Source organism: Meriones unguiculatus, chromosome 8, assembly GCF_030254825.1.
Source record: "Meriones unguiculatus strain TT.TT164.6M chromosome 8, Bangor_MerUng_6.1, whole genome shotgun sequence".
Lineage (NCBI taxonomy): Eukaryota > Metazoa > Chordata > Mammalia > Rodentia > Muridae > Meriones > Meriones unguiculatus.
Genome location: NC_083356.1, coordinates 99,479,205 through 99,498,954, shown reverse-complemented (window position 1 = coordinate 99,498,954; position 19,750 = coordinate 99,479,205). Strand labels below are relative to the sequence as shown.

The following is a 19,750-nucleotide window of genomic DNA, read 5'->3' as shown; positions in this document are numbered from 1 at the left end:
TAAACACAAATCCCAAAGTCAACAGGCTCACCAACATTTACAAACCAAAATCTAAACAGCAGTTCAGTTTAGAAGCCTCTGATTTTCAACAGCACTGTATTCCTGGTCAGAGATATAGAGTTTAAAAGTTTTTCTTTAAATGACATGAAAGGCCAACAAAGGCCAGAGATGGCAAATTATGTGATCTCTATGGCCAGTTTGATGTGACATTAGCAGCCTTTCTCCAGCGTGTTCTGGGAGACAGCTCTTTACAGACAAACTCTATAATTCTCCCAAAGGGACGGGAGAGGAGGGGATGGAAGAGATGGTTTATTGTTGCTTCTATATAAGGAAATAAGTATCAAGAGAGGTCAGTCTATTGACTGGCAATGATACAGCACTACCAAGAACAAGGACTTAGAACTTGAACCCAGGTCTGTCTTCCTAAACAAAGCCTGGGTAAATTTTTCTATTAAGGCAATAAGAGAAAAGTGGAGACAATAAAAGTTCATGTTCACCTAATATAGCCTATGCCTACTCAAATTTCACAGCTACCTTTAAAAAATCCACTTGTTCCAAGAATGTCTTGCATGCACACATTTAAATGTTAATGTATACATGATTGCATAAATATTCATTCAGGTCTCAGAGTGTATACATCTGGCTCTAATAAAGATTGTATCGCTGGGGAAAAAATATAAATTGCTGCAAAATGTTTTCAAGAAAAGAAATCCCTATTGAGTTTTTACTAAAGAGCTTAGGGTTGGCAGTCATTCTCTGGTTGGCACAAAGGAGTGCTTCCCGGCATACAAGTGTGACATCCAGAGCCCCCGAGAAATGCCATGCCACCCAAAACAGCAGTGTCCCTAGTGCTTGGGGTACTGTCAAATCGCACCCTCCAGTATCACGGTGGAGTCAAAACTAGAGCACCATGACCTCATCTACAGCCTACTGCACCTTCTCCAGAAAGAAAAGGAGATGGGGTCAATCGTGGCAGTGTCGTTTGCTGGTCCCACAGCCAGGCTCTGCCCCCACGTCCTGTACAAGACAGGGTCCCGGTGTACAAGGCACTCGCTTCTGGTACAGTGTACATGCTCTCTACTCCATCTGGTATACACCCAAGTAAACAGCAATCTGTTTCAATGACAAAAAACATAACGTCTGTGTCACCCAGAGACAGTCTGTTTGCCGAGTGGCTTCCGCGAGCAGCATAAGGGATGTTCAAGCTGACATGAACTCAAGTACATGAACTCCCCTCAAGTAGCAGCCTTGATCACGTGCCCTTGGTAAGGAGCAACACCATGACCCTCTCCTGTGCACAGCTGCAAACACAAGGCAACTGTCAACTAAAGCTGTGCTCCCATTGCTTAGTGAGTGAATATGGATCACTGCAGAGCACACAGCCACCACAATCTTCTTCAGAACTGGCCTCTCACGTCCACTGAGCACATATGGGGACTGTCATAAATGACCAAGGCAGGACATCACTGGGCACTTTCCGATTCACCGATATTTCCCCTTTTCTGCTGAGCCCCACGGCTTTCTTGGGCCGTTTCGCTTCAATCACCAGCTCCGAAAGCTAGCTTCCTTTACCAGGCAATTACCCACAACACAGCGTTTTTTTTCATTTCACACAAGTCATGCGCAAAGCCAGAGGCCATGAGCTACCCCTGTAGCAGGGGTAGAGCTGGAGCTGAAACTGGTTGTGCTGAGCTGTTTCCGTACCCCACTCACAGGGAACAAAAGCCTCGCAGGACACAGAGCTGCACAGGCTTGCCAGGAAACAGAGCTGAGGGTGGCGTGCCACTGGCGGGTTAGGCTGAGGATGAAGGCTCTGGAAGACCTCTCCTGTGGGAAGCCACTGCTGGCCACCGACTCAAAGGAAGATGGGGACGGTCTCCCAGAGCCATTCCACACTTAATTACCTCCCCAAAGCCTATTTCCTAATTGCTGGTCATCAGCGCTTCATATTTCAGCCTGGGAAACTTAAGGAAACGTATCCAAGATCACACCTGTAAGGAAGGCACTGGGATCCCATCTCCCCACGGCACCAGTGACATCCTTCCCGTATCAGTTCGGGACACTACCCAGACCAGGACTGTAGGTGGGGAATTTCTCCTCGGGGCCTTTTTTAAGGTGACGTGTGCCTTTCCAAAGGTGAAAGTACCTGTGACCAGCAAGGAAGGCTTTTGGATGAGGGAAGTAATGAGAAATCAGATTTCCTCAGAAAAGCAGTTCCTAAAGAATGGGTTCCAACAGCCCCGCCAACGAGACAAGCACCTACCTTCAGCGAGGCTTCCCGGGCTCAGTGCTCACGGTCCTCAACCACGGAGGTTGTGGGGCTGGGTACGTAGCTTGGGGGTAGAGCACCTGCCTGTCTGAGGTTCTGGCTTCCATGTTCAGAACAAAAAAGAAGAGAAGAAAACCTTTCATGGGACTAGGGGGTACAGCTTAGTGGCAGTGTTTGCCTAGTGTGGTTTGACTGGGTTGAGGTTATGAACACAAACTATGCCTATATTAAGCCCTGATGGCCTGCCAGTAGGAAATAGGCTTTGGGGAGATAATTAAATCTAAGTGGACCTGGCTGGGCAATGGCAGCAGGGGCCTTTAATCCCAGCTCTTGGGAAGCAGAGGTAATCAGAGCTCTGAGTTAGAGGCTAGCCTGGTCTACAGAGCGAATTCCAGGACAGCTACACAGAGAAACCCTGTCTCAAAACAAACAAACAAACATAGGCGGACTTGTGAGAGCAGAAACCCTATGACAGTATTATGTGTCCTTATATGCATAGGGAAAGAGACTAGAGCTGGCCATACCATAGCCATGTGAGGAGACCACAAGAAGATACGCTAGTCTCCACAGTCTATTTCCCTTAAGGAAAAAAAAAAATGTTGCCTTCATTTCCCAATTCTTAGCTTTGCACATCTTTGGCTACTCTGCCTTCATCACAGCCGGCCATTCCTACCCCCTGCCAGCATTCACATTTCACAACAAATCTGAGGATTCAAGCCAGAGCGCCAGCCTGCTCTGTTTATTCCTACCTCATGCTAACATTCATTAATGCTAGAGATAGATATAGCAGCTTCCTCCGGCCTCTGTGATTTCTGGGCTTTGCTGTGAATCAGCAATAATCAAAAAGAGTCCCACTGTCCCCACCCCCACCTATTTCCTTTGAGGCGAAAGCATTCATTTTTGAGCACGGCTCTGGGCTCATTCCAGCCGCCATCTGACACAGCTACGGGGTGCAGCTGACACTGCTATCCGTGTGACTGTCTAGAACCTCTAGCTGTCCCTAACCGCAGGCAGGCGGCAGGAAACAGGCAGCGAAACCTTGACGAGCCTGAGAAAATGAGAGTGCCACCAGGGCAGGGAACACATGGGGCTGCCAACAGACCTGCGCTAGAGCATGCTCCCCTTGGCTCACCGCTTACGAACAGCCCAGCCGGGAGGGGAGGCCGGCCCTTCACTATCAACTGTGTGGTCTGGATAGATACGGCAGAAAGCTACGTTCAAAGCCTTGTCAATTCAAGGTGCCGCTACTTTTTAACTGCTTGTGTGGCCATCTTCAACCAATCACATGTGAACACACAGTATCAAAATTCTCCTCGTCCAGGCAGCTTCACGCCTAGATCCCATCACCAGAGAACAGAAAATGGCTGGATCCTGTTTTGGGGGCTCCCAGGGGACACAAACAAGAACCAAAGACAGGACTTCAGCACTAACATGGCAGGAAGATGCGATGTGGTACTTGGCAGAAGGAAAGGGCAGTGTTTGAGGCAGTCAGGGGCGACCCCTCCCAGAGTGGAAAGGAAGAACTACAGGAAAGCTGCATGGAGTGAGATCGAAACTGTACCTCAGTTAGCTCTGAGAAAAGTCTCACCTAGGCCATAAAAAGAGAATGAGCAAAGCAGGGTGGGGGTTCGGAGTGTGACTTGGCAAGGGTTTGATGAAGCAGTGACGACCATCCAGCAACCAACCAAGGAAGAAAGAACAGTCTTTTCAATAAACAGTTCAGAGACAAGCAGTGTTCCTGTGTGAAACGATGAAATTAGCCCACCCTTCACACTATGCGTAGGCTAACCCAAAATGGACCACATTTTATCTAATATTAGGGAGTGAGAACAACGGAACTCTTAGGAGAAAAACAGCACAAAATAGCACAAAAACTCGATTAGGTTATGGTCATAAAGACATGATATCAAAAAGCACAGAGGCAAGTAAGTTGGACAATATAAAACCTTTTTCGCTTTGAAACACAACTGTCATGACAGAAAAAAAAAGAAAAGAAATCAAAGAATGGAAGAATGCTTGCAAATAATATATCTGATAAATAATTGACATTTGGAGTATGAAAAGTTTGGTAAGATGTACAGTAGCAGTTTACATGCACTAGGATGATGAACTAGGAGGGCGTGCAGGGTTGGAGAGGATGTAGGGAAGCAAGAGCAATACAGTACAGCATTAAACACAGCGCTAAGGCTAAGCCCCGCCCACGCTAACACCATATACATAAGCAAGAACAAATGAAAACATATGTGCACATCAAAGGTAAAAACAAGAACGTTCACAGTAGCAGTATTCATAATAGCCCAAAGTAGAAACAACCCACTGTCCATAATGGGTAAGCAAAATGTAAGTAGGCGCCGTAAGATTTTATTTGGTAACAAAACTGAATATGCAGATTCACACTACAAAGTATGTTCCCAAGCCAGCAATGAAACCACTCACCAAAGATCACATCTTGCTTTGATGCCAACTGTAGGATATGCCCACAGTAGGTGCTCTATAGACACAGAAAGTGGGGTGGAAGTTGCTGAGGCTTGGGAGTAGGGAATGGAAGGATAGGGAGGAATGTAGAGTGCTTAGTAATGAATTTAAGTTTGTTTGGGTTTCTTTTTCAGGTGAGGTTAAAAAAAAGTTCTAAAATTAATCTGTAGCAATGTTTGCAATCTTGTAAAAATGCCTTAAGAAACTGCTGGAACACTGGAAACTTTAAATGGCAGAATTATGTGGTATGCAATTATATTTCAATAAATCTGTTTCTTAAAAATGCAACAGGGTAAATTACAATGGAAAATGTATCAATTTAACTTTAGAAAATTAGAAACCTCTGTGAGTCATAAAACACTATAACCTAATTAAGTGGATAAATGGACCCAAAAGTTTATAACATGACTGACAGCTTGAAACAAACAGTAAAACTGTGGCATTCCTTAGAAACACACACTGCCGAGACAGGATCACCCATATCCTCCACATCAACCAAGTGTGTGGTGACCCAGCCATTCTACTCCTACAGCCTAGCAGAAGAAAAGAATGACATTCCCTCAGCTGCTAGGCAGGAATGCTCTCACTGTTCTTTATCCAAACCCTTACTTGTCCAGCCTTAGGAAAAATGGACAAATGTGCGGCTATTGTTCTGTGCACCATAGAGGATGAGGGGCAGAGGGGTAAGGCAAGACTGGGAGTCGGAGGCCCGCCTAGGCCCCACTGGAGCCCCTGACAAAAACAATTAGACAAAGACAAAAGTAATCGTCTGTCCAGAGGGACAGGACTCTCTCTCTCTCTCTTTCTTACACACACACACACACACACACACACACACACACACACACACACATTCTTTTAAGGTCCAAGTATTGCCTAAATGGCCTTAGGCAACCCTCCTGTCTCAGTCTCCTAAGTGGCTGAGACTACAGATGTGTGTGTCACTGTGCCTGGCAATTTCATATACTTTGTGTATAGATAATTCTTTGTCAACTGTTATCTCTCATGTTGGAAATCAATGACAAATACAGACACTCCTGTCCTCCTAAAAGAGGACTTACAGGAAGGAAGCAGTCACGTATTCTTCATCAGTGGCTAGCAACTTGCTATATTATTAGCATTAGTCTAGAAGCTAAAGAAACAAACTTCCTCATATGCCTTAATTCCCAAGCTCTAGCAGAGAATAGAGCGCTGGCGTGCTAGTGTTTCTTTGGATACTCCTGGAGCAGTTTCTGGGTGCCACCAAATGGCACATGGATGAGCTGGGACTCATGAGCAGAAAAATAAGGGGACTCAAGGCCCTTGAATTCAAAGTGGAACAAACACTCTGTGTGTGAGCACACATTTGTAGAGGAATGACAGAAAACGTGTGTGTCACCGTCGCATCTAGTCTCAGCAAGGGACAGCTATCTGCTTACTCCTTGGAGAAGGCTATCACAGAACGACTTCCAGGAAGAAATGACGACTGTTGTGGTAGTCACTACAGCAGAGGGAAGCACCCTTGCTGAAGGCCAAATCCTAGCTGCAGCCTTAGGCTCTCAGGCAGTCTTCTGCTCAGGGGGTAGAAGTAGCTGCGTCTATAAGGAGAAGACAAAGAGGGGCTGTGTGTTCCCTGCCTTATTCTCCACCCCCGTAAGCGGCCTCCTGGTCACGCCGCACCACCTTCAGCGGGCACTCTTCTCTATGCATAAAACCAGAGCATGCTCTCTCGCTCTCTCTGTCTGTAGCACCCGGGCAGCATGACACTACTGACAGATGAGTAACCTGCACAAGCTTCAGGCATGTTCCATGATGACTGTGGGATCTCTGCTTCCTTTTCTTCAGAGTTCTGAACCAGAAGCTGTTCTAAGCACCCTTCCAGCTCCACCCGTCTCCGACGCCTCTGTGGTCTCCGGAGGCCTCTCCAAGCACCAAAGACAGCAGGCAGTTATAGATGCGACTGGACGCCAGCTGAGTGTTTTCTAAACACAAGCCCAATCTGATTCAGCTGTGATAATGCCCCCAACACTGTACCCTGGGAAGCAAGGAAATGAAAGTGCCTGAGGAGCCCAGACAGATGGCGAGTTCAAAAGAGGAGGACTACAGCGACACCCCTCCACGTCTTCAAAAGTCTCAGCAGTCCACAACTAGCCCGGACAGAAGGCATGCACCCAACCAGCCATTTAGATGTTTTCCTGAAGATGTTAACTTAAACAATAAATAAGTAAAAATAAACATAAAAGTCTCTCAGGGGCCTCTGAAGGGAGTATCAAATTGATACAGCTTTCTGGAAAACAACTGGCCACTGTGTAGCAAGAGTCTTTGCCAATTCAGGCCATTTCGTTGAATAATTGTTCTCTGGAAAGCTACCACCCTTGAGGAGGTATCAAATGTTCCTAAAATTTACGAGGCAAAGTATCAGGAGTTCTGGAGATGGGTTCCACATCTCCATGAATGACTTACTGTTAAATGATAGGCATATGGACAGGATTTCATGTAGCCCAGGCTAGCTTTAAACTTCTGAGCCTGTACCTCTACATCATAAACACTGCGCTTACAGGCATACATGGTTAGTCTTGACAGTATGGGAAATGATATATATTACACTACTGCTAAAAAAAAAAAAAAAATCACACAAGAAATTACTAGCAAAATCAGGAAACATTTTAGGTTATGCTACAAAGTTTGTTTTGTACACAATTCTTCTGTCTCATCTTCCAAGCCCTGGGATTATAGGCATGTCCCCAAGATACATGGCTACAGTTTCTTTAAATGAAAAACAATACCAATATTTAGGTAGAAACTAGTTTTAAAATCAATGATAGAATATTGAAACAGCCGACAAATAAACATCAAGCTTAAGCTTAAGAAAACTATAAATGCAGTATGACATAAAGCAGTAAAGAAGAGAGAACAGGAAGGATTCTATCCTGTGGGTCTCAGGTCTGTGTGAGGTAGATACAGGGATGAATCAGTCAGTGCTGTGGTTGCTATGCAAGCATGAGGATGTGAATTTGAGTCCCAGTACCCATATAAAAAAGCCAGGCATAGCAGTGTGTGTCTGGAAGCCCAACAGTGGGGAGGCAGAGAAAGTAGAATTCCTGGGACTTGCTGATGGCCAAGCCCATCTTTAGAGTGGGGAAGCTTTGGGTACAGTGAGGGAATCTGCCTCCAAATGTATAGTGGGAGAGTCAGGTATGGCGGGGCCTATCTTCAATCCCAGCAGTCAGGAGGTGGCGGCAGGTGGAGCTCTGAAGCTTGAGAACAGCCTAATCTACATAGCAAGTTTCAGGCCAGCCTGGGGTACATGGCGAGATCCGGTCTCACAAATAAAATAAGGTGTAAAAGCAATCCGGGACGACTCCCAGTGTTAGCCTCTGACTTACACACTAGTCACATACATGTGCATACAAACACATATAAAACACACGCACACACACAAGCAAGAAATATTAAAATGCCAATAGTTCTCTCTTACGGATGGGATTTCCAAATTAAGAGACACTCTTGCAGAATTGGGTAGAGAAGCCTTGACAGACATTAACTCATTCGTCCAAGAATCACACAAGGAAGATGGCTTCCTTCACAGCTCCTCCGGGTTTTCTCTAAAGGAAAGAGACAGCAAGTGGAGCGTGCACAGCCACTGTAACAGCTATGTCAAATGTAAGACAGAATTGGAAATGGCCAGTACTCTCCAGTCTCCCCACTCCAGCTAAAAGCGCAAGAGGGGCAGTGTAAGGCGAGGATCCCTAGTCCTGGGTGTGCAGAACTCAGTGTTTCGGGTTTTAGATTATGTGACTATAGATGCTGAGGTGTGAGGGGGGAAGTGGAACCCATATGAAATTGATTTCTGTTCATGTACGTCCTATAAGCATAGCCAACATGAGGTTGGGTGTGATGTCCTGGCAATGCTTAAAGTCACAGATATTCAGATTAAGGCTGGTCAACCTGTACTGCCATCTTCATCATTCTCCGTTGTTTACAGCACTTAAAAGGCTGCTTTCTCGTCCATGCCTAATCATAATGGAACCACAGTTCCATTATGAAATAGCTAATGACATTACTAGGAAGATGCCCCAGGAAATGCCATTTTCTCGTCTCCAAAGCAAAGATGTAGTGCAGACACTAGTGAATTCCTAGTCCCATATGGCTCACGAAGAACCACAGTTATGTCTAAATGGGCATTGCTCCTTGTTTAGGATCATCATAAAACAGACCTTCCAGTTAGAACAATAACAAAAAGTGAAACAATACCCAGAAAATGGAATATTCTGGCAGGCAAAAGAATAAAATGCAAATAAACGGAGGAAAGTTGCAGAAGGGTAAATACAAAGAACTGAATATACAGTGAGGGCTGCACATAGCTGGGTGATACAACATTTGCCTCGCACAAAGAAGCCCTGGCACTTCCTCAATCTAAACATTTCCAAAAACAAGAGATTAAAAACAAGTAACTCAATCACATGGAATTTACATTAACACAAGGTTAATGACATCTCTGCTTGCTTCTTTGCTTGAGATTGATTAAATCTTGCAGCCAAAGTAGCTTTGGCTGGCCTGGAACTCTCTAGAAGACCACAGTGGCCTTGAATTTTTGTATCAGACCTGTCTCTGCCTTCCACGCATGGCAGGTAAAAAGCACAACAAGCCAGTCATCCTCCTTTAAAGATATTTCTCTGGCCCACAGTTCCCAGGATCTAGGTAGTCACCAACAGCATTAACCCAGATTTCCTCACCTCCAGAACCTGTGTTGATCAAGGTGCTTTATTATAGACACAACAGTTGACTCGCGATGGAGTAAGAGTTCCAGTCTCCGACAGTTTCTGTCCTACTCCAGTAAGGACAAAGCACTGCCCTTTCCACAAAGGAAGTCATCCAAGCTAGTCAACCCACCGAGCAGCTGGCTGCCTCATCCTGGGGAATGGCGCTACATCTGGGGCTCAGTGTTGCTCTCTGCTGTTAGCAGATCCAGCACTCAGCAGCAGCTGTGGCCAGGCCAGCCTTCATGAGTGGAAACCCATGTTGCTGGGCACACATATGACCTCCATCTCTTCCACCATGGACACTGTTCATGAGCCCACTGGGCAAGGACAAAGACAGCCAGGCAAAGAGGTGTCCGCACAACAGTCATCCATCATATCTACTTGATTACCGAACCGAACTCCCTCTCTGTCGAAGTCACCTTTTGGTGAGCATTTTTAGGGGACACAAGTATGTTCACATCCTCTGCCCAGTCAAAGTAATCTATCCACACACTTCTTGTCTTGGCTACTTTTCAACTGCTGTGACCAAAAATCGTGACTAAGTCAAGTCAACTTATAAAAGAAAATGTTGAAGATCTGGGACTCAGAATTGCAGAGGGTCATGGCCCATCATGGCGGGGAGCTTGGCAGCAGACAAGCACTGCAGGAGCAGCTGGGCGCTCATATACTTATCAACAAGTAGGGAGCAGAGAGAGAACTGGGAACCGTGCAGCCTTTCCCCAGCACTCGGGAGGAGGAGGCAGGTAGATCTCTGAATTTGAGGCCAGGCTTGTCTACAGAGCTAGTTCCAGGGCAACCAGGGCTACACACACACACACACACACACACACAGAGAGAGAGAGAGAGAGAGAGAGAGAGAGAGAGAGAGAGAGAGAGAGAAACAGAGAGTAAAGGGGGAGAGGCCACACCTCCTAATCCTTTCCAAACATTTCCACCAACTGGGGACCAAGCATTCAAATGTATGAGCCTATGAGAATGAGCCCATTCTCATTCAAACAGCATATTCCTCAAACATGTTTCTCACTCATTTTCCTTTCATGCCCTTTCCAAGTTCTTGACCAACTGGTTAATCCACTGGCTATAGTCCATGAATCAGTAAAGAAGTGTCCATCTGGCCATTCCTCCTTTCAAGCAAAATGTACTGCCTGAGCTTAATTGGCATCAAGTGGTGAAGGGTTTCTATACAAACACGTAAAACAGATTGGTGAGGCCAGACATGGTGGTGCACGCCTTTAATCTCAGCACTCAGGGAGGCAGAGGCATGCAGATGGCTGTGAGTTCAAGGCCAGCGTGGTCTACAAAGTGAGTCCAAGACAGCCAAGAGAAACCCTATTTCAAAAACAAAAACAAACAAACAAAAAAAAAACCGCCGCCACCACCACCACCAAAACAGATTGGTGCGGGTGGGCTTCTGAGTTTTTATGCGTAGCCAGCTTGATCATGAACTCTAGATTCCAAGGTTTGGTGTCTTTTAAAAGCAATTTTATAAAAGTCTCATGCCCGGGCAATGGGAAACACTCAGAGGCCCTCAGTCTTGCAGTGTGGGGCAGCCTGAATATGATGAGCAAGTATGTTGTGAAGGGATGGGGAAGAAAGGGAAGCGGGGTGGTTTGTGCACTACGAAGAGAGGAACCGCCTGATGTGAGAGGCCAGCACTGCCACATGAGGCTGTGGTGATGTCCAGGCTGTGTTGCCGGAGAGGGCCAAGCCTGGGTCTGTCCGCTAACACAGCAGGCATCTGTAACCAATGTCCATGTTACCACCAACGGCTGTGTGGACCTTCGTGGTCTGGGCTGCCACCTGAAGCCAAGGACTTGATGAGCTGTCCCCACCTCTCGCTGGCCAGTGGTGCCAGCAATAACATGGGCACAGCATGAGAGCTGGCCCTGGTGGTATGGGTGCGAGAGAGGTGGCCCTGTTGATGTGGGTGTGGAAACATGGGAAGGCTGAACAACTCAGCTACTGCCCAGACCCAGATCCAGGCCTCTGACTTGGCCCACCCTAACATCTACGCCATCTATGAACTGCTGGAGCGAGGGGTCAGTCCTGCAGAACCAAAGCTGCAGGATCTCCATGACACCGGGCAATCACAGGATATCCAAGAGAAACCTCAATAAGGATGCAGTATTGACGGTGTAGCGGAAGCCAGAGGCCCCGACCCTCATTGCAAGAACTGTTTGCAAGTAAAGCTGCCTGGGCAAAATGGTATACTATGCAACAACTGTGACACACTGCAGTTTCCATGGTGAGGTGGTTTAGTTGGGTAGTTTGTTTTAATTTGGAGGGGAAGGTTACAAGGATGGAGGCAGACACGGAAGGACTGAAAAATGAGTGGGATGGGGTGCGTGACGTGAAGCTCACAAAGAATCCAAAAATTAGGTTAAATGTAAGCATCACAAAACTTAACGAAAGTCAGCAAAGGTAATCTGGAAGCTGGATCTGAGCAACAGTCCCGGGCACAGGCCACAGGGGAGAAAGGACGAGTTCCTGAGGCTCATGATCTTCTGGGAACTGCACACACTGTATTTACTGTATCGTCAGGAGCAACAGTGCTAGCTTTAAAAGAGATGGATTTTTTTAAAGCCAGTGCATGTTCAGTGCCATATGTTAACCCTTTTTAAAAATTCAAAAAACAAAAAACAAAAACAAGACAGGTAAGACATTAGTACTCTGGATACTTTTCTATTGATATGGTTCAAGCAGAAACAGCAACTATGAAAATACTCTCCCATGTCTTCTGAGTCACTGTCGTTATTAAGCAACCATCTCTGCTTCGATTTTTTTTAACTTAAAATTACTAAGATAATAATGCCAAATCACCATGTGAGACACTAATTTGCTGCACGGATTTGGGCAGTGTACAAGAACTTGTTCTGCTAGCACGGATCTGCTCAGCTGAACCAAAGCATCTCAAATGGAAGGCATTTTCCTCAACCCATTAAAAGACTGAGTATTCAGGGGGTACTGCTACATCCTTCTGACTGGAAGACCATCCACGAGAACGTAAAAATAAATTTCAGTTTTTTAAAATATTTTTTCTTTTATTGTATGTTTATGGGTGTTTTGCTTAGAAGCTCATATCCATGGGACACATGCATGCAGTGCCTGTAGAGGCCAGAAGAGGGCATCTTATTCCCTGGGATTGGCGTGGCAGATGGTTGTTAGCCATCATGTAGGTGCTAGGAATTGAACTCAGGTCCTCTGGAAGAGCAGCCAGTATTCTCAGTAACCTCTGAGCCATCTCTCGCAAACCCATAAGTTTCATTTTCATGAGAGTTATTTCCCAAAGCCAAATTTGGTCGAGGAACGTGGGACACTTTGGGTCAGGGTTTCTCTGCCCATATGATAAGAGTCCTCTTGAATCTCTTCAGGACAGTCACGTTGCCTGGGCTTGCCTGGCAATACCACAGAAAGCCCCACCAGACACACACTGAGAGGCTTTGCTATCGGTAAGAAAATTAGGTCTGAAATGTAGCATTCCCTAAAGTCTCCGGTGATCCCCAGCCCTGAGGCAAAAGTAACAGCAATTCCTGGTCTGAGCAACTGTGTGGCAGAGGGCAACAAGTTTCAGTAAGTCAAATCTCTGTGCCTGGCATTCCCTTCAGCTTCAGTTCCTTGGCAAGATACAGGCCCAGGGCCAATCCCGTTTTTCATAGGCATCAGTTATGTGACATTGCACAATGTTAATGAAATGAAAAAAAAAAAAAAACAAAAAAACAACCATTATTCGGTGACACTTGTGAAAGTGCAGGAAGGCGCACTTAACTCAGGAGTGGATGCTGGACCACTGCAGTAGAATTTCTCAGCCAAGAAAAGGACTAGGCTCAACTCCTGACAGTTGCACAGCCAAGCAGGGATGTATGGCCAAGGTACAGGGTGGAGGTCAGTGGACGGAAAATCACAAGGAGGAGGCATCAGGAAGGAGGAGGGGACTTTTGGCTTATCTGAGCCAACAGGACACTTGCTGCAGTTAGGCCAGGAGATTAGCTATAACCTGGGCCATGGTGGCAGAGCCGGTGGGGGTGGGGTGGGGATAAGACTTCCGTGTTAAACTGACATAACAGGTTTCTTGGCTAAATCTGGACTGTACAAGAAGGCCCAGACAGGCCTGAGAGTAGGTTCATGAGTCTAACTGAAGTTTGGCAAAGTAAAGCGTTTCTGTTGATAAACTCACTAACCTAGGGTGAAAGGACAAGTAATCTAGTTAGGTTAAAAGATATGTGCAGTTTCTAAGGACAATTGCTCTAGACAGGGTAACCTAGCCAGAGAGGCCCTGGGGGAACCACGATTTGCAGGAAGAAAAGACATCTGACACAGATACAGCAGTGGGGCAAATAAAGAATATTCCAGGAATTTCCCTCAGTACTGATAAACAGGTCAAATTCCTTGGCACAGGAAATCACTTCATACCAAAAGAGTTCCCAAGTTCCAGCTAATGGCTGAACTATAAACAATGTTGTCCAAAATAAGAAAGTTCTGGAACAATGAAAGGTTCTGGACACTCAACCAAATTCACACCACCATTTCTAACACGTCACACCTCAGGGTTTTCCCTCTTAATTTTATCCCAGATAATTCTCAAACACCGACTACAGGAGTCAAAAATAATGCAACTGTCATTTCAAGTAACACAAATATTTAGAAAACCAGAAACTAATTAATTTCATAGCCCTGGGGCACAATTTAGATGAACTCTGAGTATGTTCCCATGTAATTGAGAAGAATTTTCATTGGCACATGATCAATGGGAACCCAAATTACCCTGCCTTTTGTAAGCAAATATTCAGCCAATTTAAAAGAATATCAAAGACCTGTGAGGACTCCAGGGACGAGGTCGGGAAGGGCTTTCCTCACATCTGAATCCCAGCCTCTCATGGTCTGCTACTACGTGTTTTTCTTCTCAGTGCGGGCAAGTGTATGAAGTCGGTAATGATGAAAGGCATCAAAAGGTCTTATATAAGTAACCCGTAAGCCCATGGCTCCTGTCCTACTCCAAGCCTGAGTCTTCACCAGAACTTAGGCTTTGTAGCTGTTCCGATGCTGGACGATGTCAGCAGGCAAAGAGATCCAACATGTAAGGCTTGGTCAAGCAAACAGGTCATTGTTAGTGACACTTGCCCGTTTCCGTGACTTCAGGGGCATCTTGTAAGAGACAGTGTTCCTCAGTTCACCGGGAAGAAACTGACGAAGCCAATGGTGAACAGTAGCTCTTAACCAAGACCTCAAATCTGTATTAAATTCTGTCCTGCGCAGCTCATCACCATATATGGAGGTGGAACCATGCAGGCAGGTAGGTAGACTGAAACACTTTAACTGTTTTCCCTGGGGCCAGCAGCAGTTGGCCAAGAGCAGAGAAGCCGAGTGCAATTTCCCAGCGCCCGTGTCAGGCAGCTCACAACCACCCACCTGCAAGTCCAACCCCAAGAGATCCAACAACTTCTTCTGGTCTCTGAGGGTACCTGAACTTACATGTATGCGCACATACACCCGAATGTGCAACTGAAAATAAATAATTTAAATCCACTTCTTCTAAAAGTTATTTTAACACTGGGAAAAGAATTTCGGGAGATGCAGTCTCCCGCTAAGGTGCCCAAGCTGGCCTGGAACGGAGCTCAAGCAATTCTGCCTCAGCTGCCTAAGTTCTAAGACGACAGGTATACAGGTAAACCATCCCTGGTTCTCCCAGAAGATGTCCTATAGGTACTCACCTTGCTTACTTTTAATGTATATATTATTTAGATAACCATTATAGCTTATGTAGATACCGGGGAATTTTAATTTTTTTTTTTTTACCTGGAGATTTTTTGTTTGATCTCGACTGTGTCAAGTGGGACTGTCGGGGCAGCAAAGGTGACGAAGGAAGAGACATGGAAACCCCCTTGGCCAAGCTCACACGATAGGTTTCCTCTGCTGCAGGAAGGCTGTTCACAGGAGAGTCACCACCAGGACCGGAGGGTGAGGCAGGCGTCTCTGGACCGAAATCACCTCCTGGAATGGAGAGATGAGATCTAGGTTACACCATTTGTGATGAGTCTATGAGACCTGAATTCCTAAGGGCTACATTCTTAGGATATAACTCCCACATGCTGGGCATACTGAATTTCTTATAGATGATTTCTCCTTATCACTCTTGAAATCTATCGCCTACAGGAGAAACTCAAGCTTTACCACTGAAGCTGCAATAAACTCTGCCAGGAGGGCATTTCCATCCCACTCGACTGCTTCAGAAAGTCATCATGATCCACTAGGTGCTGCAGTCACAAGCAGGGGGTCCCAAGACTTTTGGGGGTGTCAGTGGAGCAGATTCCAAAGCCAGGAACTCGCTGGACTTCCAGCTCCCAAGTCTGCTTCCTCCAATATAAAGTTCCCAATGCAAGACCTGGACTGTGACCACAGTGTTCCCTGGATGCACTTTTTTCCCTCTGATCCTGCCTGAACCCCAGCCAACCCCAACCCAAGACAGGGCTCACTGAGGATCTAACCCCCACACGAACCTGGGAGCAAACTAGCACACCATTATGAAGCCAAACTTCTAAAGTAAGCAGATTCTCCACACACACAGAGGATGCAATTATAGTGCACAAAGAAAATGAGGAATACAGGCCTCAGCAGGGACGAGCCTCTAAAAGAGAGTACAGCCAGTCTGCACGCACTCAGATGATACTTTGCTCCTACCCCCCCCAACTCTGCTGCCCCACCCCTAGTCACATTCCTCTTTATAGATCAAGAAGCAACTGAGGACTGCAAAGTAGCTTGAGTCACCACCCCCTAGATTACAAACCATCTTCAAAGTTCTAAATTATAGGCAGTAGTATTCGGAGGAGACATACAAGTTTTCCATAAGCAAAACCAGTCAGTCTGACAAATGTTCTCCAACTAGTCCTTGTCATGACTCCCTGGCTAAAAAAGAAAAACCAAGCACTACATTTGGGGGTGGGGGTGGGGTGGATATGAAACCCCTGAGATGTCTAGCCAGGCAGGTACTCATTTTCCTCCCAGAGCTTTGTGCACAAGGCCAAAAAGGGATGTGACCCAAACCCATCATCATTCATGTTGTATTGCTGTGCATGCTTTTGCTTTTTACATTCGCAGCCATGGGGAAGGAGCGTTAACGCTGCCATAGACTAGGGGAGCATGCCGAAGCCTCAACCCACAGCAAGTCAAAATCAACAGAGCTGTCAACAGAGAAGCGTGGACAAGCTGGTAGGGTCGGCAGGGTCTCTTCAGCCTCACCTGGGCTGGCTACACTTGAAGCACTGGACTAGCTTCTAAGAAGCTAGTCACTGATTGTCTAAACGACCAACATCTGAAGAAGGAAGAAAGGCGCAAGTACTAGACAGCCCTTACTAGAAGAACACTCAAGGCAGGCGACCAAGGCATTCTACCCTAAGGAAGGAGACAAACAGCAGTCAGTAGAGGCCCATTATACTGTGCGTGTCAACAGGAGAGGTCCCTGCCCTGGACCTTTACACCCCTCACATATCATGTTTTTGTAAACATCAAGGCCACGTACCCCTAGGACCAGAGCCTCAGCCTGGACTCTTGAAGATAACACCTCTTGAGATCTGCGGCCAAGGCATGAGGCACCCTGACTACCATCTCTGTGACTGCCAGTGAAAGGCAGAGCCAAGGCTACAGCCAAAACACCACCTCCCCCAACAGGGCTGTATGCTTTGACTCTGAAGAGATGTGTGAGAGCAGGACATCTATTTCCTCAGTCTCACAAGGAAGTAAGATCAGTCCCCACCACCATTTGGTTCTATGCAGGCACAGTGCCTGCAAGATCTGCAGGTGTCTGGGCAGGGAGTAGTGGGAGACAGAGAAGAACATACAAGTAGTTGAAGTTACACACACACACACACCCCACGTACGCACGCACGCGCGCGCGCACACACACATACACACACACACACGCACACACACAGCCAGCTAGAGAAACTACCGGAGCACTAAGCAATGCTGGTGTTTCCATGTGTCTGAAGAGAGCTACATGGCCCCAACGGTTGCCCATGTACTACCTACAGACTTGGGCTGTAAATGGCAACGAAACGGCCTGTTAGGCCATAAAGAATGGTCTCCCTACCCACTCAGAAAGGTTTCTGACATACACATGAAAACCCAGACTTCCAGTCCCTTACTTTCGATTGGAACACAAAGAAATGGCGTACACCATCGCCAGAAACTTCAGAAGTTAAGCTTGTAACCCAAGAAAGGGCTATTATCTCAGACACTTAGAATTCTCTAACATACAACAAGAGACATTAGGGGCTGGAAGACAGATTTAAAGCATTTCCTAATCACAAATTCTGCCCATAAACTTTGTTTGTAGCAAGCAAAGCAAATATTTTCATTAACTTTAAGTCTGTAAAACGGAGCTTCCAAAGCATGTGGCCACCATGAAGACCTTGGGAGCAGGCCCTGGGCCCAGCTGGGCTCCAGCTCTTTGATATTATGTAGGCTGCAATAAAAACGGAACTTAGAGATGGGGTTTGGGGGAAGGAGATTTCTTTTTCAACTTTACTTTGCCGTCTCATGACAGTATCTGTCCCAAACATGCTGTTCTTTTTTGTTGTTTTTGTTTTGTTTTGTTTTTGTTGTTATTTTGTTCTTTCAGAAACAATTAAACTTCCAGCTTCCGTTTATTGGAAAGCCACAAAGCAGCGAGAGCAGCTTCATGGATGAGCCGGAGAACAAAGCACCCAGTGGGAGATCCAGCAGCTCAGAAGCTGAACTGCAACCTGGAGCCAAGGGCTTTAACTTTAACAGCACAGGGCAGCAGGCTAAGGTCAAAGAAAGCCCAGAGCATCTCATGACATCTCATGACACCAGAGGCCAAAGGCAGAAGGCTGGCAGGGGCACACCCACAGACGAGGGGGGTGTTCCGAGCAGCCCGACACCAGAAATCCCCTGGTTGATTCAACATTCCTCAGTGATACTTACCAAAGAAGTTTAAGAATTAACATCGTTTCGCTACAGCCAGCATGACTGGGACATTACTTTTGGCCTTGAGTAGATGCTGCTTTAATTGCAACCTACTTTATTGCTCACTTCAAGTTCTAGGAAGTCACCCTTCCTGTCGCTGTGCCAGAAAGGCCCAGGCTGGGCAGGACAATGCATCCTCTCCGGGTATGCAAGCCATGGTACCAATTGCCAGGGTCGGCCAGGCTCCCCTCCAGCACTGGCAGGTGCTTCCCATGGAACATTTAAACACCGTAGAGAATCACATCAGCCAGTGTGAGTTTATCTCAGGGGATCCCCTGTTCCAACCAGACCTCTCGAAGACAAGAAAGCAGAGCTGCATTAACGGAGGGGTACAGAGAGAACAGCTGAACCTTCGCCCCACAAGCCAGCACAGATTCTAACACACCACTGCACTTGTTTAAGGGTGCTGGGGGAAATGGAGAGCCCCCAAAGAAACACATTCTAAATGAGCTACAGATGTGAGGGGCAATCAGGCTTTTTCTGTAATAGGCTTAATCGTACCTTAGGTTCTGTAAGTTATATAGTCTCTGATACACATACACACCTTTTCCCACTTTAAAATCACTGTTTTCCTGAATTCTGAAAGTAAAAGATCAGGAAGGGCATGGGGATAAATGGACACCTATACAGTCTTCTGTGTTTATAATGAATCAAACTTAAAATGCACACATAAAAGAAGTATAAAAGTGAAAGCCGTACGTACAAAGATAATGCACTCCCCAAAGAGAATACAGACATCCAATAAAGCACTGTAAATTGGCAGAAGTGGGGTTTGATAGTAGTTCTTTATTTTACCTTTTGCCCCCCACTCTTAAAGACTTTGAAAGAGGATTGAAATTCACAATGGAAGAAAAGGGGGAAAAAAAACAAAACAAAACATGAATCCAGGAGTTGAACGTTTAAAGGTGGACATGCAGAATGGGAAAGTCGACACTATAGATTAAAGTGTGTGGAGTGTGGGATTAGAGGCGGCTTTAAAAAACGAGGGCAGAGAAGGCTGGCAGATGAAAGCAAAGCCTATTTGAGAAAGGGTAGACCCGAGAAAGGCAAGGGTGAGCTCAGACATTCAGGTAAATAGGTCTACAAAGGCAGGAAATAAGATTTCCATTTATCGTGACATAAAGTGGCCAGGGAAGGCAGGGACTGGAAGCTTAGAATAGAAGGAGAAAGATGTTGTTTATCCAGCTCCAGAAAACGGGCCTCCGTGATACATCTAAGTAGGGCATTAAATGTATTACGGCATCTTCTGTGGCTCCCGCCTCCCAGTGCACTGTTCGTTAAA

The 19,750-nt window shown here is 46.2% G+C and overlaps 1 protein-coding gene across 7 annotated transcripts in view; it reads right to left on the bottom strand.

Moving 5' to 3' along the window:
* Positions 1–19,750, bottom strand: part of Tanc1 (tetratricopeptide repeat, ankyrin repeat and coiled-coil containing 1) — a 226,287-nt gene that overhangs the window by 96,314 nt on the left and 110,223 nt on the right. For all 7 annotated transcript variants that reach the window (XM_021638947.2, XM_021638975.2, XM_021638983.2 and 4 more), the window contains one exon: positions 15,280–15,474. In XM_021638947.2, coding sequence (XP_021494622.1) covers positions 15,280–15,474 — 195 coding nt within the window. The remainder of the gene's footprint in view (positions 1–15,279; positions 15,475–19,750) is intronic.